Source organism: Culicoides brevitarsis, chromosome 1 (assembly GCF_036172545.1).
Source record: "Culicoides brevitarsis isolate CSIRO-B50_1 chromosome 1, AGI_CSIRO_Cbre_v1, whole genome shotgun sequence".
In the NCBI taxonomy this organism is placed as follows: Eukaryota; Metazoa; Arthropoda; class Insecta; order Diptera; family Ceratopogonidae; genus Culicoides; species Culicoides brevitarsis.
The window spans coordinates 46519981-46538297 of NC_087085.1; the positions used below are offsets into that span (position 1 = coordinate 46519981).

The window sequence follows — 18317 nt, forward strand, 5'->3', positions numbered from 1 at the left end:
AAATATGTAGATATTCATAAAGATATAATATGAACAAGAAATTCATGCGAATTTACGATGTATTTATTAGTTCAAAATGTGTTTTTTTATTTAAATTAAAAATATATATTCTATTTGATTTTTGCGCTTGCTTAATAAAATATCTGATGAGAATATCGACAGGTTTTAATTATGCTCGTAAGTATTATCATCTACTCTTCACACATTTATTTAGTCTATCATTAGCGGTCGAGCAAACAACGACAAAGTTTTACAAAAATTATTTTCTGAATCGGATGAAATATATTAACTTGTCTGACGTTTGAAAAAAAATAGAAATGATCAAACTAATATTTTTTGTTTTAGGTAAGTTTTAACATTTTGACAAAATTAAGGCAGTAAATCAATTTTTAAATGTTATTGCGATATTTTAATCTTGAGACCTTACAAGACCTTTTCAGTGAGATTTCTATCAAGAATATTTTGTTTATACATATACCTATATTTTTTGGTCAATTTTCGTTTAAAACAAACTTCTACTTTCAAGGTCAATGTTATAATTTTTGTTATGAGTATTAAAAACCTTAAATAATAAAATCATTCCGGTTTTTGTTGTTTTTTTTAACAAATTGTTCTTTTGTAGGATACTTTTGCATTGCAAATACGCTCGGATATGAGAGTGAGGAATATGTTCCATTCATCGGAAAGCGCAGAGATAATTTTGATTGGAATCTTTTAAAAAACGTTATTCAAAATGACCCTTCAAAAAATGTCGTAATTTCCCCATTTTCCGCTAAAATTATTCTTATGCTACTTGCCGAAATGTCGGGTATTAATTCTCAAACACGAAAAGAACTTCTTGGTGCATTAGATGATGTAAGAGATTTGCATGAGGGACGAACAATTTTCAGTAGAATCATCAAGAGTTTGCATGAAAATGACGAACAAAATGTAATTAATTGTGGAAGTAGAGTTTTCATTACAGACAAAGTGCGCACCTCCCAAAAATTAGAAGTAATTTATGAGAGATCCTACAATGCCGGCGTACAAAATTTGGATTTCACTGATGTCTCAAAGGCAACAGATACAATCAACAATTTCGTTGCTGAAGTTACGCATAACAACTTGAAGGATTTTGTAAGTCGTGAAACTGTCACAGATGCAATTGTAGTGCTCATTAATGCAATTTTCTTCAATGGGCAATGGAGTAATCCATTCAAAACGGCAAGAACGCAAAAATCAGACTTTTTTGTTGCTCAAAATTCTCCTAAAAAGGTTGATTTCATGCATGCCAAATCAGATTATTATTTCTTTCATTCGATGGCATTGAAATCCTCATTGCTTCGTTTGCCTTATGCAGGAAACAAATACGCCATGTTCATAATTTTACCTGATATCGACACGAATTTGAATAGTGTACTCTCAAATCTCGACACGAAAATAATTCATCGTGAAATGTGGTATTTGGATGAGCAAGAAGTAAATCTTCAGCTACCCAAATTTAAAATTTCATATCCAATGAATCTAAAGCCTCTATTGATGAACATGGGAATCACGACAGTTTTTTCCAACAACGCAAGTCTTCCATTGTTGGCACGCGGAGATCAAACCTCAACAAATCAATTACTTCTTTCACAAATTCAACAGCACACTGGCATTGAAGTTAATGAGCAAGGTTCTGTCGCGTTTGCAGCAACTCAAGCTCAATTAGTCAACAAAATTGGCGGAGGAACCAAAGAATTTAAAGCAAATAGACCGTTTTTGTTTTATATCGAAGACGAAAAGACAGGCAACATTTTGTTTGCAGGAAAGGTCAGTGATCCCTCGATATTCTAATTGAGAGAAAAAAGCAAATCTTTTACCGATTACCCATATAAAATTTATAAGAAATAAAACTTATTTTATATATTTTGAAATGAAAACTTGTTTTTTTCTATCATTCTATAAGTAATGAACAAGACAAAGTGCTTATGAAACAGGTTTCCTCTCCTATTAGCTTTTTCTTATAAAATTTATCTTGCCGGTGTCTTTAAAAATATCAATTCAAAATTAAAAGAATCTTATTTATAAAGTGTAAGAAGCTTTAAAATTCATGATGATACATATACCTATGAGTATTTCTAATTATTTATTTATTATTATTTTTTTTTTTCACTGACAAAAACAAACTCTAATCTCACACATGAACGCGTCATTAACGTGGATCGTACAGTAAAAAAGTCTGACAAATATACCGGTTTGTTGGTTTAATATTCTTATTTACGTTACCAATCATCAGTCGCTCCGTAGATTTAAAAAAAGGAAGACGTGAGGGCAACTACTTTAACAATTCAACTATATATAATATTTAAAAAAAAATAGTGAGGGAGTCATTAAAATATGAAATTTTTCGTTTTATTTTTTTGTGAGTGTTACAATTCATGTCATCATAATAGGTTATAATTAGGACAAGTGAAACAAGAAAAAACCTTATCAATCAGCAAAAATAAAATAATCTTGAACTTCTCAGTAACTTTTTGACCTAATCTTTGTGGTCAAGTAAAAAAATTACAAACATTTTTTTTTTATCATTTTTGAAACCAGTTATTTATTTTACTTTGATTAAATTTTATTTTCTCGCTTTCTGATGCCAATTCGTTCGTGATTCTTGATTGTAAATAAAGCTTTTTGATTCTGATTAATTCAACAAATTAGTTTTTTGTTTTAAATATATATTGTTAATTCGTTCTTGATGACTTGCTGATAGATGATTAATTAGTTATTTTTATTTGTTAGGTCTTATTGCAGCAACGATTGCTGCTGAAGTTGATCGTGAGGAATATGTGCCATTTCAAGGTAAATATGGAGAAGGCTGGTTTGCTAAAAGTTTGTTTAATAACATACATATATATGTACTTTTAGGACGCCGGTTCGATGAATTTGATTGGCAACTGTCGAAATCTTTAATGGAAAAAAGCAATGGAAACGTTGTAATATCTCCATTTAGCGTGAAAATTCTCTTGATGTTGCTTGCGGAAGCATCTGGAATAGATACACCAACATTTAATCAACTTTCGGTTATTTTGCCAAACATTCGGGTTCCTTATGACGGAAGAGAATTATTCAAAAATGTGATTGGATCGTTTAATGTATGTTGTTATAATTACATATCTGAAGAAAAATTTGTTTTGCTCAGATTTTTTTCTCTTTTTTGTTATACCATAGTCCACACAAGGCGCAACAATGAAAACAGGGACAAAAATTTACATGAACAAAGACATAAAAACGCTTAAACGATATGCTGATATTGCTAAAAAATATTACGATACAAGCATTGAATATGTCGATTTTTCACGTCAATCAGAAGTTGCTACACAAATCAATAATTGGTGTGCTAATGTCACAGAAAATCACATTCAAAACTTTATTTCACAAGATGCCTTGGCTGAAGCTGTTGTATTGTTGTTGAATGCTGTTTATTTCAAAGGTCAATGGAGACAACCTTTTCAACGAGATGACACATTCAAGAAAGACTTTGAGGGTACAACAAAAAAGTCTGTTGAGTTCATGAAGAAGACTGAAAATTTCTATTACTTTGATTCAAGTCAATTAAAAGCTAAAATATTGAGATTGCCGTATGCCAATACCCGATACGCTATGTTCTTTATCTTACCAAAACAAGATTCAAATATTAACGAATTGATTCAAAAGCTAGATAGTAAGACAATTTCAAGAGAAGCGTGGTATTTGGATGAAATGGAGGTTAAAGTTGAGATTCCCAAATTTAAGTATGAGTTTGATGGTGATTTAAAAACGGTTTTGCAACAGGTAATTTGACAAAATTTTATAATAGTTTTATTATATCTTCTTAATTTCTCATAACTTAGATTGGTATCAAGGACATCTTCAATAATAATGCAAGTTTACCACTTTTGTTCAGTGATGGCGAAAATGAAAAAGAAAGTAATGTTTCGGGACATAAAGTTTCAAATATTTTGCAAAAAGCAGGAATTATTGTCGATGAGGAAGGAAGTACCGCATATGCAGCAACACGTAAGTTTTTTTTTTTCAAAAATAAACAAATTATTGCTGTAACATTTCTATTAACAGAGGTTCAAATCGTTAACAAATTCGGCGCTCTTCCAGTTGAGTTTATTGCTAATCGACCATTTGTATTTTTCATTGAAGATGAAGCCACAGGTACAATTTTATTTGCGGGGAAAGTTGCTGATCCTACTCGTTTTTAATTTAATAATGATCTACTTACACAAAGACGAAGAATAAAACAACTTTTTAAAATATTTACATGAATTCATGTATGTTTTTCCTATTAGGTTTTTTTTATTGTAGTTTATCAGAGAGAATTTCAACTTTAGTCACAAAACCTTTTCCAATTGTTTCGAAGCTTTGAATTATACTATCTATATCCAATTTAACTCTTTTCTGTTTGATTGCCTTCGTTTCGCCTTTGGAGCGTTCAAAAGCAAAAGGTTTCCACAAGACACAAATGTTGGTTCCTTCACACGGATCGTAGAAAAATAAAGCATAATCGTCGTATTTTTTCTGAAAAAAGTATAAAGAAGTTTTTATTAATGTAGTTAGGTATATTAATTATTTCATAAAGAAACATACCCGTAATTCAGTCAAATATAGTTGTGCTGCATTAAAGTCAACAGCTTGTAGTTTCTTTTCAGTAAAGTCTAAATTTGGTGAAGAAAATCTGTTGACCGGAATTGTATAACTCGGAACCAAAACTGATTCGAGTACATGTATTAAGACATTATATCCATTAGTATTAGGCGTAAAAAGTGTTTTTAATTTTTTACTCGACAATATTAAAAGGTCATGTTCAATCATGTGAAGCGCATTTTTTGCAAGGTTTTGTACTAATCTTAAAATTTCTTTGCATGGTGCTTTTTTTGACCAAACGCTGTATTTTTTGTAATCACACGATGTCACAATACATAATGGAGGTAACGAGACACGATCAGTTGTAAAACGTTTATCCAACAACTTCATTTCTTCCTCCTCTAAAGTGCCATGGAAATTAACTACGAGCATTTCTGTCACAAAATCTGTGAATGCCATATAGTTGAGGAATCTAAAGAACCCCGTTTGTGGTTGTACAGGAGTCTCATATTGGTTTTGGTTGAGATACAAATTCGCCAATATTAGTTCTGTGCATTCTTCGGGAAAAAGAAAAGAATCAATTAATTGTGAAAATAGCCACCTTTTAGCGATGTTCACAGCTGGACCAAACGACGAATATTGAGAATGTAAGCCATGTAAAGAACTTGTCAATTTGGGTAACATCAATCCTTGCTTCTCAATTTGAATACTCTGTTCATTGTCTTTGTATACTTTTGTTACCTTATTTTTTGCCATTGTTTCCCTTAATAAATGCACTTCTTTTGGATGCACTAATATCATTTTGAAAACGTATCCTTCTCTCAAAACATACATACAATCTTCCTGAACTTGCACAACGGTTTTCAATGAATTTAATCGCAAAGCTTTTGCAATCTGCAAACAAAATGCCGTTTTTAACTTTCGTAATGCGTTTATGTTATCGGGCCATTTTCCGCTTGAACTTAATTGGAACACTGCTTTAATCGATTTCGATGCCATTAATCCATTCACATTACCAAACTCGAATGTTTTTCCTTTCGGAAACGGAGTCTCCAGATCACAGTAACGAAAAACAGGATCTATTCCCAAAACAGAAGTTACTGCCAACGGGATGCTGTCGATAGTTCTCATTTCCTGTGATAATTTGTCAAAAACTTGAATAACGCTCAATGCTCTGTGCTCTCCCGTATCGTTGTTTTTACTTCCTTTGGTACGAATTGCAATATCAAATTGATCAGACAAAAAGTGCAATGAAATTTCCGGGATATTAAAGTGCCTTTTGAGAATATGATAACAGATACGTTTACATATTAGTCGTTTTTCTCCTACCGGATCTTCCATTTTTGCCCATACACAAGATTCTGTAATTGAACCATCTTTAAAACGACGCAATTCCGATTTATCTCCCCAAAATTGACGGAAATTTTTGGATTCGGGATCATTAGCTTGCGGTCCTTTTTCGACAATAGTTAATGCTTCTAAGGGGTTCAAAATCAAACCGACTGAGAAAAATGCTCTGAAATAATGTGGTTGTGAGATTGGCCAACATTGAGAAGCATGAGATATAGGTACAAGAAAGTTGACACGATTTTTCAAAGCTTTTTTGAGAATTGGCATGACAATTTTTCGTAACAACGCATACCAATTGTCACAAAAGTTTAGTTTATCTTTGAGTTTGCCATGATCATCTATTGTCTTCATGATGATATTGTAGTTTTTAATGCTGTGAATACAGGAGACATATCAATATAAAAGATATACATAAAAAAAAGTACATGTATTTGGACTTACGTTAAAATTTGATCGTATTGCAAATAAGGAGGTAATTTCTTCATAAAGAGACTTTGGAAACTATCTACAGTTTTACTATCAAGACAATTGATTGCCTTTACTGCTTCCTCTTTTACTCTTTTATACAAGTCCAATGACATGTTGGCACAAAAGTTTAGATATCCCGTAAAGTCGACAAATACCACGTCAAAATGTTGATTAAAATCTACCAACGACGGTCGATTTTGATCGCCTACAAGGGGGCATAACATTGGGCCCTTCGTATTCCATTCGGTTTTTGATAAATTGAACCAAAAGAGACGAATAATTTGATAACTACTCATTGCTGCGAATATTGTTTCCGTTTTAATCAGGTAGCATATGTACAGTGTAATTAAACGACTATTGAATGGATAATATCCCTCATCAAAGTGCCTTTGTTTTGCCCAAATTTTTAACAGTACGATTGCATCACGAATAGACTGATTATTTTCGATCATGTCATCGACGAAATCCTGATTTCGTTCAAAGGTTAAATCATACAGGATACTACTGTTGTAATTTGGTGTTGGTGTGAGAATTTCCTCTTCACAAAGAGCAAAATAGGATCTAACATTGTTCGTTGACGGCAGAAAGCGATGCAGCTTAAAGGTTTTTTCTTCCCCGAAACAATGAATTACAAAAACTATTGGTTGCAATGAACAATTTGCTGATATTTCTAAAACAGGTCGTAATGTGTCATTTTTGAAGTAATTGAATTTCATGTCTTTTACGAAATCTTTGTCTATCAAATTTTCAGCCAAAGTTTGAAGATAAAAAGCTTTCTTGTGAAAGTACCTTTCATTTAAATAATCTTCTTTGTGAAAGACGTTAAATGGAATCGTTACAACGATGTCAACGTTTAGAGAATCTCCAATATTTGTGCCATATCGTTGACTCCCTGTCAATTTAGCTTCTCTTTCGGGAGGAAAAAATTGAAAAACTGCTTTTGTCAAATCCTGCACTTTTGTGATAAGCGGATATGCTACATCTGATTTCACAACTTCGACGAATGTTTTTTCCGGACCCTTTTTAAGAGACTTGAGAAACTTGTTGAAACTCAGCAACCATTCGTTCACAAAAGTTTCAACATTAGATGTTGTCTTTACTTCTTTCAACAGTTCTTCAATTTGCATGCGGAACATATTGGAGTGATACATGTTTTCGGTTTCCTCGAGCCGTTTCAACTCTTCAATTGTCGTTGCTGACGAAGCCTTTTTAATTTTTGGTTCTTCGTCGCTCGAGTTCTCTTCTTCTGATTCAAGATGTTTTCTCTTCAAATTATCATTTGATGCTGCTGTGATTGAATAATCGTCTTGATCGTCAGATTCTTCTTCTTCGATGCTTTCAGACTCTGACTCTGAAAGTTGTTTCTACAATGAAAACATTTAAATTTTATTTTAAATACTTATATTGTTTTTTTTTCTTTCTTTTATTTACTCCGTAACTTACCATAAAGTTTTTTCTTTTCATTTTGAATCAAATTAAACTTTGTTAGAGTTTTATTTTATTTGAGTTTCACGTGCAATTTCACACATGTAAACAAAGTTAAAACGAATTGTCGAATGGGAATCCGTGTCGCAATGTTGATACTCGTGTCATTTTGACATAACAATATTCATCGCCACGTAAGAGCCATCGTCGCTATTTCTGTCGTAATAAATATCTGATTTTCTCGCAAATTACTCCGAATTGTAAGTAAAAATACATCTTAATGCTTCCTCCTTTTTCTATAGCTTGCAAATAATGTGTAATACTGAGACATATTATTAATTTTGTGATAGTTTGCAAAGATTTTGAAAATTGGTGTGAAGATTACTCTTTTTCATGTATTTTAACAAGTTTCTAAATAGAAACCGTATTTGTGGAATTGCAAATGCCTTTCTGCATTATTGGCATTAAAACGACACTCAAAAATAGCATACATACATAGTCAAATTTGTGTAAAAAATAAATTTCATGCCACGTACCAATTCATATGTGATTGTCTCGACTGTGTCAGACGATAATTAAATAAGGAATTAATAAGTAATTTCGTCATAATTTCTTTCAGTTCACAACAATGGATCAAGTTGCTAAAATCTACGAGCCAGGACGTTCATTCGCAAAGGATTCCATCCGACTAATTAAACGTTGTACCAAGCCAGATAGAAAGGAGTTCCAGAAGATTGCTATTGCAACAGCTATCGGTTTCTGCATAATGGGATTCATCGGATTTTTCGTCAAGTTGATTCACATCCCAATCAATAACATCATTGTAGGATCATAAACGTGGCTTTCATTTTATTTGGCAAACGACAAACTAACTAAATAACAACTATATGATCAACACTCACTATTATTTAAAATAAAAAGAAGAAGAAAAAAAATGAAACTGGATCAGTTTTTTCATTGATTCAGCTACATATTTACATTTAATTTTATTATTACATATTTTGTTTCTATCAGTTGTAATTCCATTTTAAAAATGCGTGAAAAATTATAATAAAAACATGTAAAAGAAAAAACTGTGCTTCAATTTTTATTCGGGTCTTTATTGATGCGATAAAGTGAAAAGTTTCCAATTTTTTTACCATCTTTGTAATGCAAAGTAAGGAGACAATGATCACATATTTGGCTGGGATCTTGAATGTGTTCCGTACTTCCTTGAATGACAAAAAGTGCTTCATTCAGCCCACAAATGAAGCAATAAACATGTTTTGTTGAGCCATTCAAAACCATGGGAAACCCGATTCGTTGATTAACTTCTCTGCGAGTCACAACACGAACATCAGTGAATATCAGCAAATGTTCACAGTTTCCGAAATGCTGATAAAAGTATGGGAAACCAACTTTGAATTTCAATTCTTGCATTGAAATATTCTCCATTTGATCTTGTTTTAAATGTCGAAAGTCATTTTTTCTCTTTTTTTCTGCCCAATCGCGAAGCACTTCGGAGTAATCCAAGTTTTGTGGATTTCGACAGTCATTGTAAAATGTGTCGTCGATAAATATAAAGCTGGAATTATGACATTCAGCAGGTAATTCTTGATTTGGATCTCCGCTGATATCCAACAAAGGGGCATCATAACACCGAATGTTGTCTCGTAACATTGTCAATTTGTGTGATCCAAGCAATCGAATTTCTTGTCCAACTTTGGGAGTTTTTCGTGCGCCTGTAACGTATTTAAATGGCTCAAAAACCTTCACTACAAATACCGTATCATTGTAACTTTTTGCCGTACTTAAACCCTTGACTTCGTTCGGCGGCAATTGTATCATTGTTGCTCTTTGAATGCGCTCTGAGAAGCTTCGTGAACGTTTTTGGTTTGTTAACGCTCGTCGAACGCATTTTAAGCCTTTAGCTGCTTCAGGTATGGGAACTTCCTTGATTTTGTGCAGGAAATAGGGCTCAGAAATTTCTTTTTGGCACGAATTCATCACATTCTCAATCGTTTGCGCGGAAATGTATCCAACTTTGTCGGTATTGAGTCCGCAAATTACATCTAAAGGAGCATTTGATGTATGAAATGGATTGATTTTTCGTTGGAATTCTTGCCATTTCTGTAGTTCAAATGGCTCTGTAGATTTTATGGGTGGTTTATAAATGTGATCCATTGATTGTTTATTACAACTCTCATAAAATTTCGACCTTTTTGTTTTTAACTTTTCATCAAAGGTCTATGGGTCGGCTGAAATTGATATTTCAAGATTTGGTATTTGAGTAAGCTTTTTACTTCAAGTTAAGCAAATACTCGAGAAATTAATGTGTCAAACAAAGTGAAAATGGGGGATCTAAAGTGAGTATTTCCTTTAATTTTCCCTAAATACGTAGTTCTACTTTTAAGAAAATTAGTTTTGGGACAAGTTACATTAACTAAAATGAAGCGTAATAATGTAAAAACGTAAAAAAATATTGATTCAAAGTTGAATGTTTTTAACTTGAAGGCTTGGCTTACGTATAGAAACACATTTCCATCTTTTGGCACGAAAATATGTGTTTTATTTCATGCTTTTCTTGTATCTTGTAGCGAGGATTTACTGAATTATGAAGCCGACTTACTGGAAGATGATATTTTAGATGATAATGAAGATGAACTCCTACTTTCGGATGATGGTCGGTATCTATAAATGTATTGCACAAAACAACAATTTACATTTTTCAAACATTTTTTTAGACAATGCTGATGCTGAAGCTCTTCTAAGTGACTCTGAAGATTGGATTGACGATGAACTACGGTCAAAACCAAAAACAGAATCTGGCGATTCGAGTTCAAATGCGGTTTCCGGTTCGAATGATATTGCGGAAGCTCGACAAGATTCACCCGAAGAATCGACTATAGCTACTGTAGCGCCATCAGAATCAACGCCTGAAAAGCCAACGGGATCTAACGAGAAAACAACAGAGCACGTTTCATCGACGCCTGACAAAAGTCTCGAGCTTGGAGATCCAGATCAAAGTCAAGAATCAGGTGTATCAAATGCTGTCGATAGTACATGGGTAAATACGCCAGATGCCTGTGTTAGTAACAATTTGGAAGAAGTTGATGGAAGTTTTGTGCGAAACAATAACGAAGTATCATCAACTAATGCAGAAGAAGAGAGAGCAGCTCAACAATTGGAGGGATCAAAATGCGTTTCATCTTCTTCAATTGACTCAACTCCTACAATCGAACAAAATAATGATGTTGATACGCCAGCAACGAGTGCTTGCAGTGAAATCGTGTCATCATTTAATGATACACCATTAACGACTTCCAATGAAACAGTTGAACGAGAAGGTAAGTAAAAAGCACGATAAAAAAAATTAGATTAAAAAATATTTTAATTTTAGCTGAAACCACAGAAACAGAAGAAGATGAACGTGAAGAACGTATAAATCCAAAGCTCAGCGTTGAGAAACCTGAAGAAAACCTCAATAACAAAGGCGTTCGAGTTCCTTCAGGACATAAAAATCACAAACAATCCTCAAATAGCTTTGAAGGAATAACTCCCCTTTATCCTCCTCGTCATGATTTTCCATATGGTCCAAATCGTATTCCGTTTCCTCCACATAGGCCGGGATTTGGTTCAATGCGAGCTCCATATTTCATGCCAAGGCCTACATTTAACTCTTTACCTCCCGGTATGCGATCCGGAATGATGAGACCTGATATGCGAATACCATTTGATCCAACACGACCAAGACAACAAATACCAATGTATCCGCGAGGTCCTTTGGGATCTTTCCCGCCAAATGTTATGCCGCCAAATCAGATGCCATATTCATCAGGAGGCCTGAATGTACAATCTTCTATTCCTATTATTCCCAAGAAAGTTTTAATCAATCCAAACTTCAAAGGAGGAGGTTTAGAAGCTGCGACAAGTAAGACAAATTGTCAATATTCAAGCTTAAGAACCATTTAAAAGACATCCAAAGGCATTTTTCATAACTTTTGTTCAATTACAAGCTTAAAAATCATCAAATATGCTTTTAAAATGAAAATTACGTATTTTTTACGTATTTAAAACGTAAGCTTAAAAATCATCAAATATGCTCTCAAAATGAAAATTACGTATTTTTACGTATATTTTACGTAAGCTTAAAAATCATCAAATATGCTCTCAAAATGAAAATTACGTATTATTTACGTATTTTTTATCTTTCTATATTCAAGCTTAAGATCCATTTAAAAGACATCCAAAGGCAATTTTCATAGCTTGTGTTCAATTTTAAGCTTAAAAATCATCAAATATGCTTTCAAAATGAAAATTACGTAATTTTTACGTATTTTGAGCTTACGTAAGCTTAAAAATCATCAAATATGCTCTCAAAATGAAAATTACGTATTATTTACGTATTTTTTATCTTTCTATATTCAAGCTTAAGATCCATTTAAAAGACATCCAAAGGCAATTTTCATAGCTTGTGTTCAATTTTAAGCTTAAAAATCATCAAATATGCTCTCAAAATGAAAATTACGTATTTTTACGTATATTTAACGTAAGCTTAAAAATCATCCTTCATATGCTCTCAAAATGAAAATTACGTATTATTTACGTATTTTTTTATCTTTCTATATTCAAGCTTTAGAATCATCCTAAAGACATCCAAAGGCAATTTTCATAACTTTTGTTCAATCTTAAGCTTAAAAATCATCAAATATGTTTTCAAAATGAAAATTACGTATTTTTTACGTATTTTAAACGTAAGCTTAAAAATCATCCTTCATATGCTCTCAAAATGAAAATTACGTATTATTTACGTATTGTTTACGTATTTAAAACGTAAGCTTAAAAATCATCCTTCATATGCTCTCAAAATGAAAATTACGTATTATTTACGTATTTTAAACGTAAGCTTAAAAATCATCCATTTAAAAGATCCATTTAAAAGACATCCAAAGGCAATTTTCATAACTTGTGTTCAATTTTAAACTTAAAAATCATCAAATATGCTTTCAAAATGAAAATTACGTAATTTTTACGTATTTTAAACGTAAGCTTAAAAATCATCCTTCATATGCTCTCAAAATGAAAATTACGTATTATTTACGTATTTTTTTATCTTTCTATATTCAAGCTTTAGAATCATCCTAAAGACATCCAAAGGCAATTTTCATAACTTTTGTTCAATTTTAAGCTTAAAAATCATCCTTCATATGCTCTCAAAATGAAAATTACGTATTATTTACGTATTTTAAACGTAAGCTTAAAAATCATCCTTCATATGCTCTCAAAATGAAAATTACGTATTATTTACGTATTTTTTACGTATTTTAACAGTAAGCTTAAAAATCATCTCAAAATGAAAATTACGTATTTTTTACGTATTTTAAACGTAAGCTTAAAAATCATCCATCATATGCTTTCAAAATGAAAATTACGTATTGTTTACGTATTTTTTATCTTTCTATATTCAAGCTTAAGAACCATTTAAAAGACATCCAAAGGCAATTTTCATAACTTTTGTTCAATCTTAAGCTTAAAAATCATCAAATATGTTTTCAAAATGAAAATTACGTATTTTTTACGTATTTTACGTATTTTTTATCTTTCTATATTCAAGCTTAAGAATCATTTAAAAGACATCCAAAGGCATTTTTCATAACTTTTGTTCAATTTCAAGCTTAAAAATCATCAAATATGCTTTCAAAATGAAAATTACGTATTTTTTACGTATTTTAAACGTAAGCTTAAAAATCATCCTTCATATGCTCTTTTTAATCGTAAAAAATCATATATGCTCTCAAAATGAAAATTACGTATTATTTACGTATTTTTTATCTTTCTATATTCAAGCTTTAGAAGATCATTTAAAAGACATCCAAAGGCAATTTTCATAACTTGTGTTCAATTTTAAGCTTAAAAATCATCAAATATGCTCTCAAAATGAAAATTACGTATTATTTACGTATTTTTTTTATCTTTCTATATTCAAGCTTTAGAATCATCCTAAAGACATCCAAAGTAACTTTTGTTCAATTTCAATTTTCATAACTTTTGTTCAATCTTAAGCTTAAAAATCATCAAATATGTTTTCAAAATGAAAATTACGTATTTTTTACGTATTTTACGTATTTTTTATCTTTCTATTTTCAAGCTTTAGAATCATCCTAAAGACATCCAAAGGCAATTTTCATAACTTTTGTTCAATTTTAAGCTTAAAAATCATCCTTCATATGCTCTCAAAATGAAAATTACGTATTTTTTACGTATTTTAAACGTAAGCTTAAAAATCATCCTTCATATGCTCTCAAAATGAAAATTACGTATTATTTACGTATTTTTTATCTTTCTATATTCAAGCTTAAGAACCATTTAAAAGACATCCAAAGGCATTTTTCATAACTTTTGTTCAATTTCAAGCTTAAAAATCATCAAATATGCTTTCAAAATGAAAATTACGTATTTTTTACGTATTTAAAACGTAAGCTTAAAAATCATCAAATATGCTCTCAAAATGAAAATTACGTATTATTTACGTATTTTAAACGTAAGCTTAAAAATCATCCTTCATATGCTCTCAAAATGAAAATTACGTATTATTTACGTATTTTTTTCATCTATGCTCAAAATAAAATATTCATTTTTTAGCTTTAGAATTACATCGTATTTTTTATCTATAAGACTTCCAAAATCATTTAAAAGACATCAATTTTCATAACTTTTGTTCAATTTTAAGCTTAAAAATCATCAAATATGCTTTCAAAATGAAAATTACGTATTATTTACGTATTTTTTTATCTTTCTATATTCAAGCTTAAGAACCATTTAAAAGACATCCAAAGGCATTTTTCATAACTTTTGTTCAATTTCAAGCTTAAAAATCATCAAATATGCTTTCAAAATGAAAATTACGTATTTTTTACGTATTTTAAACGTAAGCTTAAAAATCATCCTTCATATGCTCTCAAAATGAAAATTACGTTTTATTTACGTATTTTTTATCTGTCTATATTCAAGCTTAAGAACCATTTAAAAGACATCCAAAGGCAATTTTCATAACTTTTGTTCAATTTTAAGCTTAAAAATCATCAAATATGCTTTCAAAATGAAAATTACGTATTATTTACGTATTTTTTATCTTTCTATATTCAAGCTTAAGAACCATTTAAAAGACATCCAAAGGCAATTTTCATAACTTTTGTTCAATTTTAAGCTTAAAAATCATCAAATATGCTTTCAAAATGAAAATTACGTAGTTTTTACGTATTTTAAACGTAAGCTTAAAAATCATCCTTCATATGCTCTCAAAATGAAAATTACGTATTATTTACGTATTTTTTACGTATTTTAATCGTATGCTTAAAAATCATCCTTCATATGCTCTTCAAATATGCATGAAAATTACGTATTATTTACGTATTTTTTTATCTTTCTATATTCAAGCTTAAGAACCATTTAAAAGACATCCAAAGGCATTTTTCATAACTTTTGTTCAATTTCAAGCTTAAAAATCATCAAATATGCTTTCAAAATGAAAATTACGTATTATTTACGTATTTTAAACGTAAGCTTAAAAATCATCCTTCATATGCTCTCAAAATGAAAATTACGTATTATTTACGTATTTTAAACGTAAGCTTAAAAATCATCCTTCATATGCTCTTAAAATGAAAATTACGTATTTTTTATCTTTCTATTTTCAAGCTTTAGAATCATCCTAAAGACATCCAAAGGCAATTTTCATAACTTTTGTTCAATTTTAAGCTTAAAAATCATCAAATATGCTTTCAAAATGAAAATTACGTATTATTTACGTATTTTAAACGTAAGCTTAAAAATCATCCTTCATATGCTCTCAAAATGAAAATTTAAAAAAATGAAAATTTTATATTTAAAACGTAAGCTTAAAAATCATCAAATATGCTCTCAAAATGAAAATTACGTATTATTTACGTATTTTTTACGTATTTTAAACGTAAGCTTAAAAATCATCCTTCATATGCTCTCAAAATGAAAATTACGTATTATTTACGTATTTTTTACGTATTTTAATCGTATGCTTAAAAATCATCCTTCATATGCTCTTAAAATGAAAATTACGTATTTTTTATCTTTCTATATTCAAGCTTAAGAACCATTTAAAAGACATCCAAAGGCAATTTTCATAACTTTTGTTCAATTTCAAGCTTAAAAATCATCAAATATGCTTTCAAAATGAAAATTACGTAGTTTTTACGTATTTTAAACGTAAGCTTAAAAATCATCCTTCATATGCTCTCAAAATGAAAATTACGTATTATTTACGTATTTTAAACGTAAGCTTAAAAATCATCCTTCATATGCTCTTAAAATGAAAATTACGTATTTTTTATCTTTCTATATTCAAGCTTTAGAATCATCCTAAAGACATCCAAATGCAATTTTCATAACTTTTGTTCAATTTTAAGCTTAAAAATCATCAAATATGTTTTCAAAATGAAAATTACGTATTTTTTACGTATGTTAAACGTAAGCGTATTTTTTACGTATTTAAAACGTAAGCTTAAAAATCATCAAATAGGCTCTCAAAATGAAAATTACGTATTATTTACGTATTTTAAACGTAAGCTTAAAAATCATCCTTCATATGCTCTTAAAATGAAAATTACGTATTATTTACGTATTTTTTATCTTTCTATATTCAAGCTTAAGAACCATTTAAAAGACATCCAAAGGCATTTTTCATAACTTTTGTTCAATTTCAATCAAAAATCAAAAATACATTTAAATAACATTTTCGTACTTATGTTTAATTGAAGGGATATAATTTGTTCTATTACTTTCAAAATTTATCTACATTTTCCGTTTCATTTGAATATTTGAATTCTAATTACGGTATTAACTTTTTTTAGGTCAATTGTTGAAGGATACACAACAATTTGGATCTCGATCATTGACAGACGAAGAATTGCTGAGACAACAAGAGGAGTTCATTACAAAAAATTTGATGCATGTCGAAAAAAGAAGACATGAATCTCCTCCATCTCGTCTACGATCTCGTTCAAGATCTCCAAGATCACGTTCTCGAAGCTATTCTCCTCAAAGAAGTCATCGCAGAAGTCGTGAAAAGGATTGGAGACCGTATAACAATAAGCGTAATTGGCGACGAAATAATGATGATTGGAACAAAAGACGTCGAATCGAAGATAAAGAAAAAGATGAGAATGTAAGTTTTTTTTTATTGTCAAGAAAAAGCTACACAAACTTATGATGAACCTCACTTTTTAGCCGGATGATGATGAGGAAACACGGGAATATAGGAGAAAAGTTGCCGAACAAAAAGCGCTTCGTGAAAAAATGTTACGAGATAAAGAGCGAAGAAGAAGAGAACTTGCAGAAGAAAATAAACGACAATTGCAAGAAGAAGAGGTAACTTTTTTATCTTCTTAGAAATTATAAATTTTTGCTTTTATTACATAGATACATATTTATCAATGTTGCAGGAAAAACGAAAGAAAGAAGAGCCTGTCTTGAAGTGCAAACCTGTTGTGGTTACAAAGAAAATTATTTCCCTGAAAGCTATCAAGAGCAGTGGCTCGGATAATGAAGACAGAAAGTTATCGCAAGATTCAGGTCTTTCATCAAGTGGTAATGGCAAAAATATGTCATTCAACAAAATGTTCTCTGAAGACGATGATGTAAAGACAATGGCTGTCGTCAAACCTATCCAAAGTTTACAAACTACAAAGAAACCCGTTATTGATGGCATTGATGAAAAACTTGAGGCTGAATTGCTTGAAGAATCAAGAACGCCATCGCCTCCGCCGCCTGCTTTATTAAACTCCAATCGTCGTGTCATTATAAAATCTAAGCCTAAAGTAGAAGAAACTGTCACAGAGGATGCTACATCTAAAAAACGTATTTTTGATCGATTGGATCGTAAATCATCGGCTATAGGAATTGATTCATTGGCAAAACGTAAGATACAAAGGCTTGTATCTGACAAGTCAAAGTAAAAAGATAAAAACTGTCTTTAGGTAAAATTACTCTTTTTATTACATTTGATCATCTAAATTTTTTTATAGAAAGACTCAGATCGTTAAAAGAGTCATAATTATTTAAATTTATTTTTGAACATTCAAAGCTCTAATCTCACACATTTGAACATTTGGTGTAAATACCCTCGAAAACTCCTTCACTTTTTATGAAACATAAAAATTTGTCCATCGATCTCAATATAATTTACAAAGGCAATTCTTTTTTCATTGTTATATTTTTTTTTTTAACCTTCAAGAGAAAAAATTGTTTTCATTCGTTATCACAACATGAAAACAAAATAAATTAAAGGAAAATGTCTTGCATTTTTGTTGTCAATCTGTATAAGTTTTTTCTTGTTTTTATTTATTAAACGAATGCGTATTGACTCACTATAAGATTCATTTTAATTATAGTTTAAGTTTTGACTGTAAAATTAATTGTATTTTTCTGTTTGTACGCGACTTTTACCTTTAACATAAATCATGTTTGTCATTAAG

General features: G+C 30.6%; 5 protein-coding genes across 5 annotated transcripts in view; 2 read left to right on the forward strand and 3 right to left on the reverse strand.

Moving 5' to 3' along the window:
* The window catches only part of LOC134827668 (large ribosomal subunit protein P2-like), a 131751-nt gene that overhangs the window by 50321 nt on the left and 63113 nt on the right, over window positions 1-18317 (reverse strand). The window lies entirely within an intron of this gene.
* On the forward strand, window positions 209-4288 carry LOC134837951 (uncharacterized). The gene is made up of 7 exons (XM_063853348.1): window positions 209-345; window positions 623-1810; window positions 2755-2814; window positions 2881-3107; window positions 3184-3786; window positions 3846-4011; window positions 4069-4288. Exons 1-7 carry the CDS (start codon window positions 318-320, stop codon window positions 4203-4205), a joined length of 2409 nt encoding a protein of 802 aa, XP_063709418.1. The 5' UTR covers window positions 209-317; the 3' UTR covers window positions 4206-4288.
* Window positions 4255-7944, reverse strand: LOC134827525 (nucleolar protein 6). The gene is made up of 4 exons (XM_063840203.1): window positions 7849-7944; window positions 6379-7769; window positions 4591-6310; window positions 4255-4521 (listed from the first exon to the last, which is right to left on the reverse strand). Exons 1-4 carry the CDS (start codon window positions 7867-7869, stop codon window positions 4300-4302), a joined length of 3354 nt encoding a protein of 1117 aa, XP_063696273.1. The 5' UTR covers window positions 7870-7944; the 3' UTR covers window positions 4255-4299.
* On the reverse strand, window positions 8456-10042 carry LOC134829149 (snRNA-activating protein complex subunit 3). The gene has a single exon (XM_063842148.1). It carries the CDS (start codon window positions 9991-9993, stop codon window positions 8911-8913), a length of 1083 nt encoding a protein of 360 aa, XP_063698218.1. The 5' UTR covers window positions 9994-10042; the 3' UTR covers window positions 8456-8910.
* Window positions 10160-17840, forward strand: LOC134827763 (RNA-binding protein 33). Its single transcript, XM_063840562.1, has 7 exons — window positions 10160-10175; window positions 10407-10492; window positions 10554-11156; window positions 11210-11740; window positions 16695-17008; window positions 17071-17211; window positions 17286-17840. Exons 1-7 carry the CDS (start codon window positions 10162-10164, stop codon window positions 17796-17798), a joined length of 2202 nt encoding a protein of 733 aa, XP_063696632.1. The 5' UTR covers window positions 10160-10161; the 3' UTR covers window positions 17799-17840.

Bases quoted from the DNA above. Each gene is read 5' to 3' on its own strand.
- LOC134827525 (XM_063840203.1), bottom strand. From the start codon at position 7,869: ATGAAAAGAAAAAACTTTATG. The intron at 6,311-6,378 runs GTAAGTCCAAAT...CTGTATTCACAG, and splicing joins CAATACGATCAAATTTTAAC to CATTAAAAACTACAATATCA. The intron at 4,522-4,590 runs GTATGTTTCTTT...TACTTTTTTCAG, and splicing joins TATATTTGACTGAATTACGG to AAAAAATACGACGATTATGC.
- LOC134837951 (XM_063853348.1), top strand. From the start codon at position 318: ATGATCAAACTAATATTTTTTGTTTTAG. The intron at 346-622 runs GTAAGTTTTAAC...GTTCTTTTGTAG, and splicing joins ACTAATATTTTTTGTTTTAG to GATACTTTTGCATTGCAAAT. The intron at 3,108-3,183 runs GTATGTTGTTAT...GTTATACCATAG, and splicing joins ATGTGATTGGATCGTTTAAT to TCCACACAAGGCGCAACAAT.
- LOC134829149 (XM_063842148.1), bottom strand. From the start codon at position 9,993: ATGGATCACATTTATAAACCACCCATAAAATCTACAGAGCCATTTGAA.
- LOC134827763 (XM_063840562.1), top strand. The intron at 10,493-10,553 runs GTCGGTATCTAT...ACATTTTTTTAG, and splicing joins ACTCCTACTTTCGGATGATG to ACAATGCTGATGCTGAAGCT. The intron at 17,212-17,285 runs GTAACTTTTTTA...TCAATGTTGCAG, and splicing joins GACAATTGCAAGAAGAAGAG to GAAAAACGAAAGAAAGAAGA.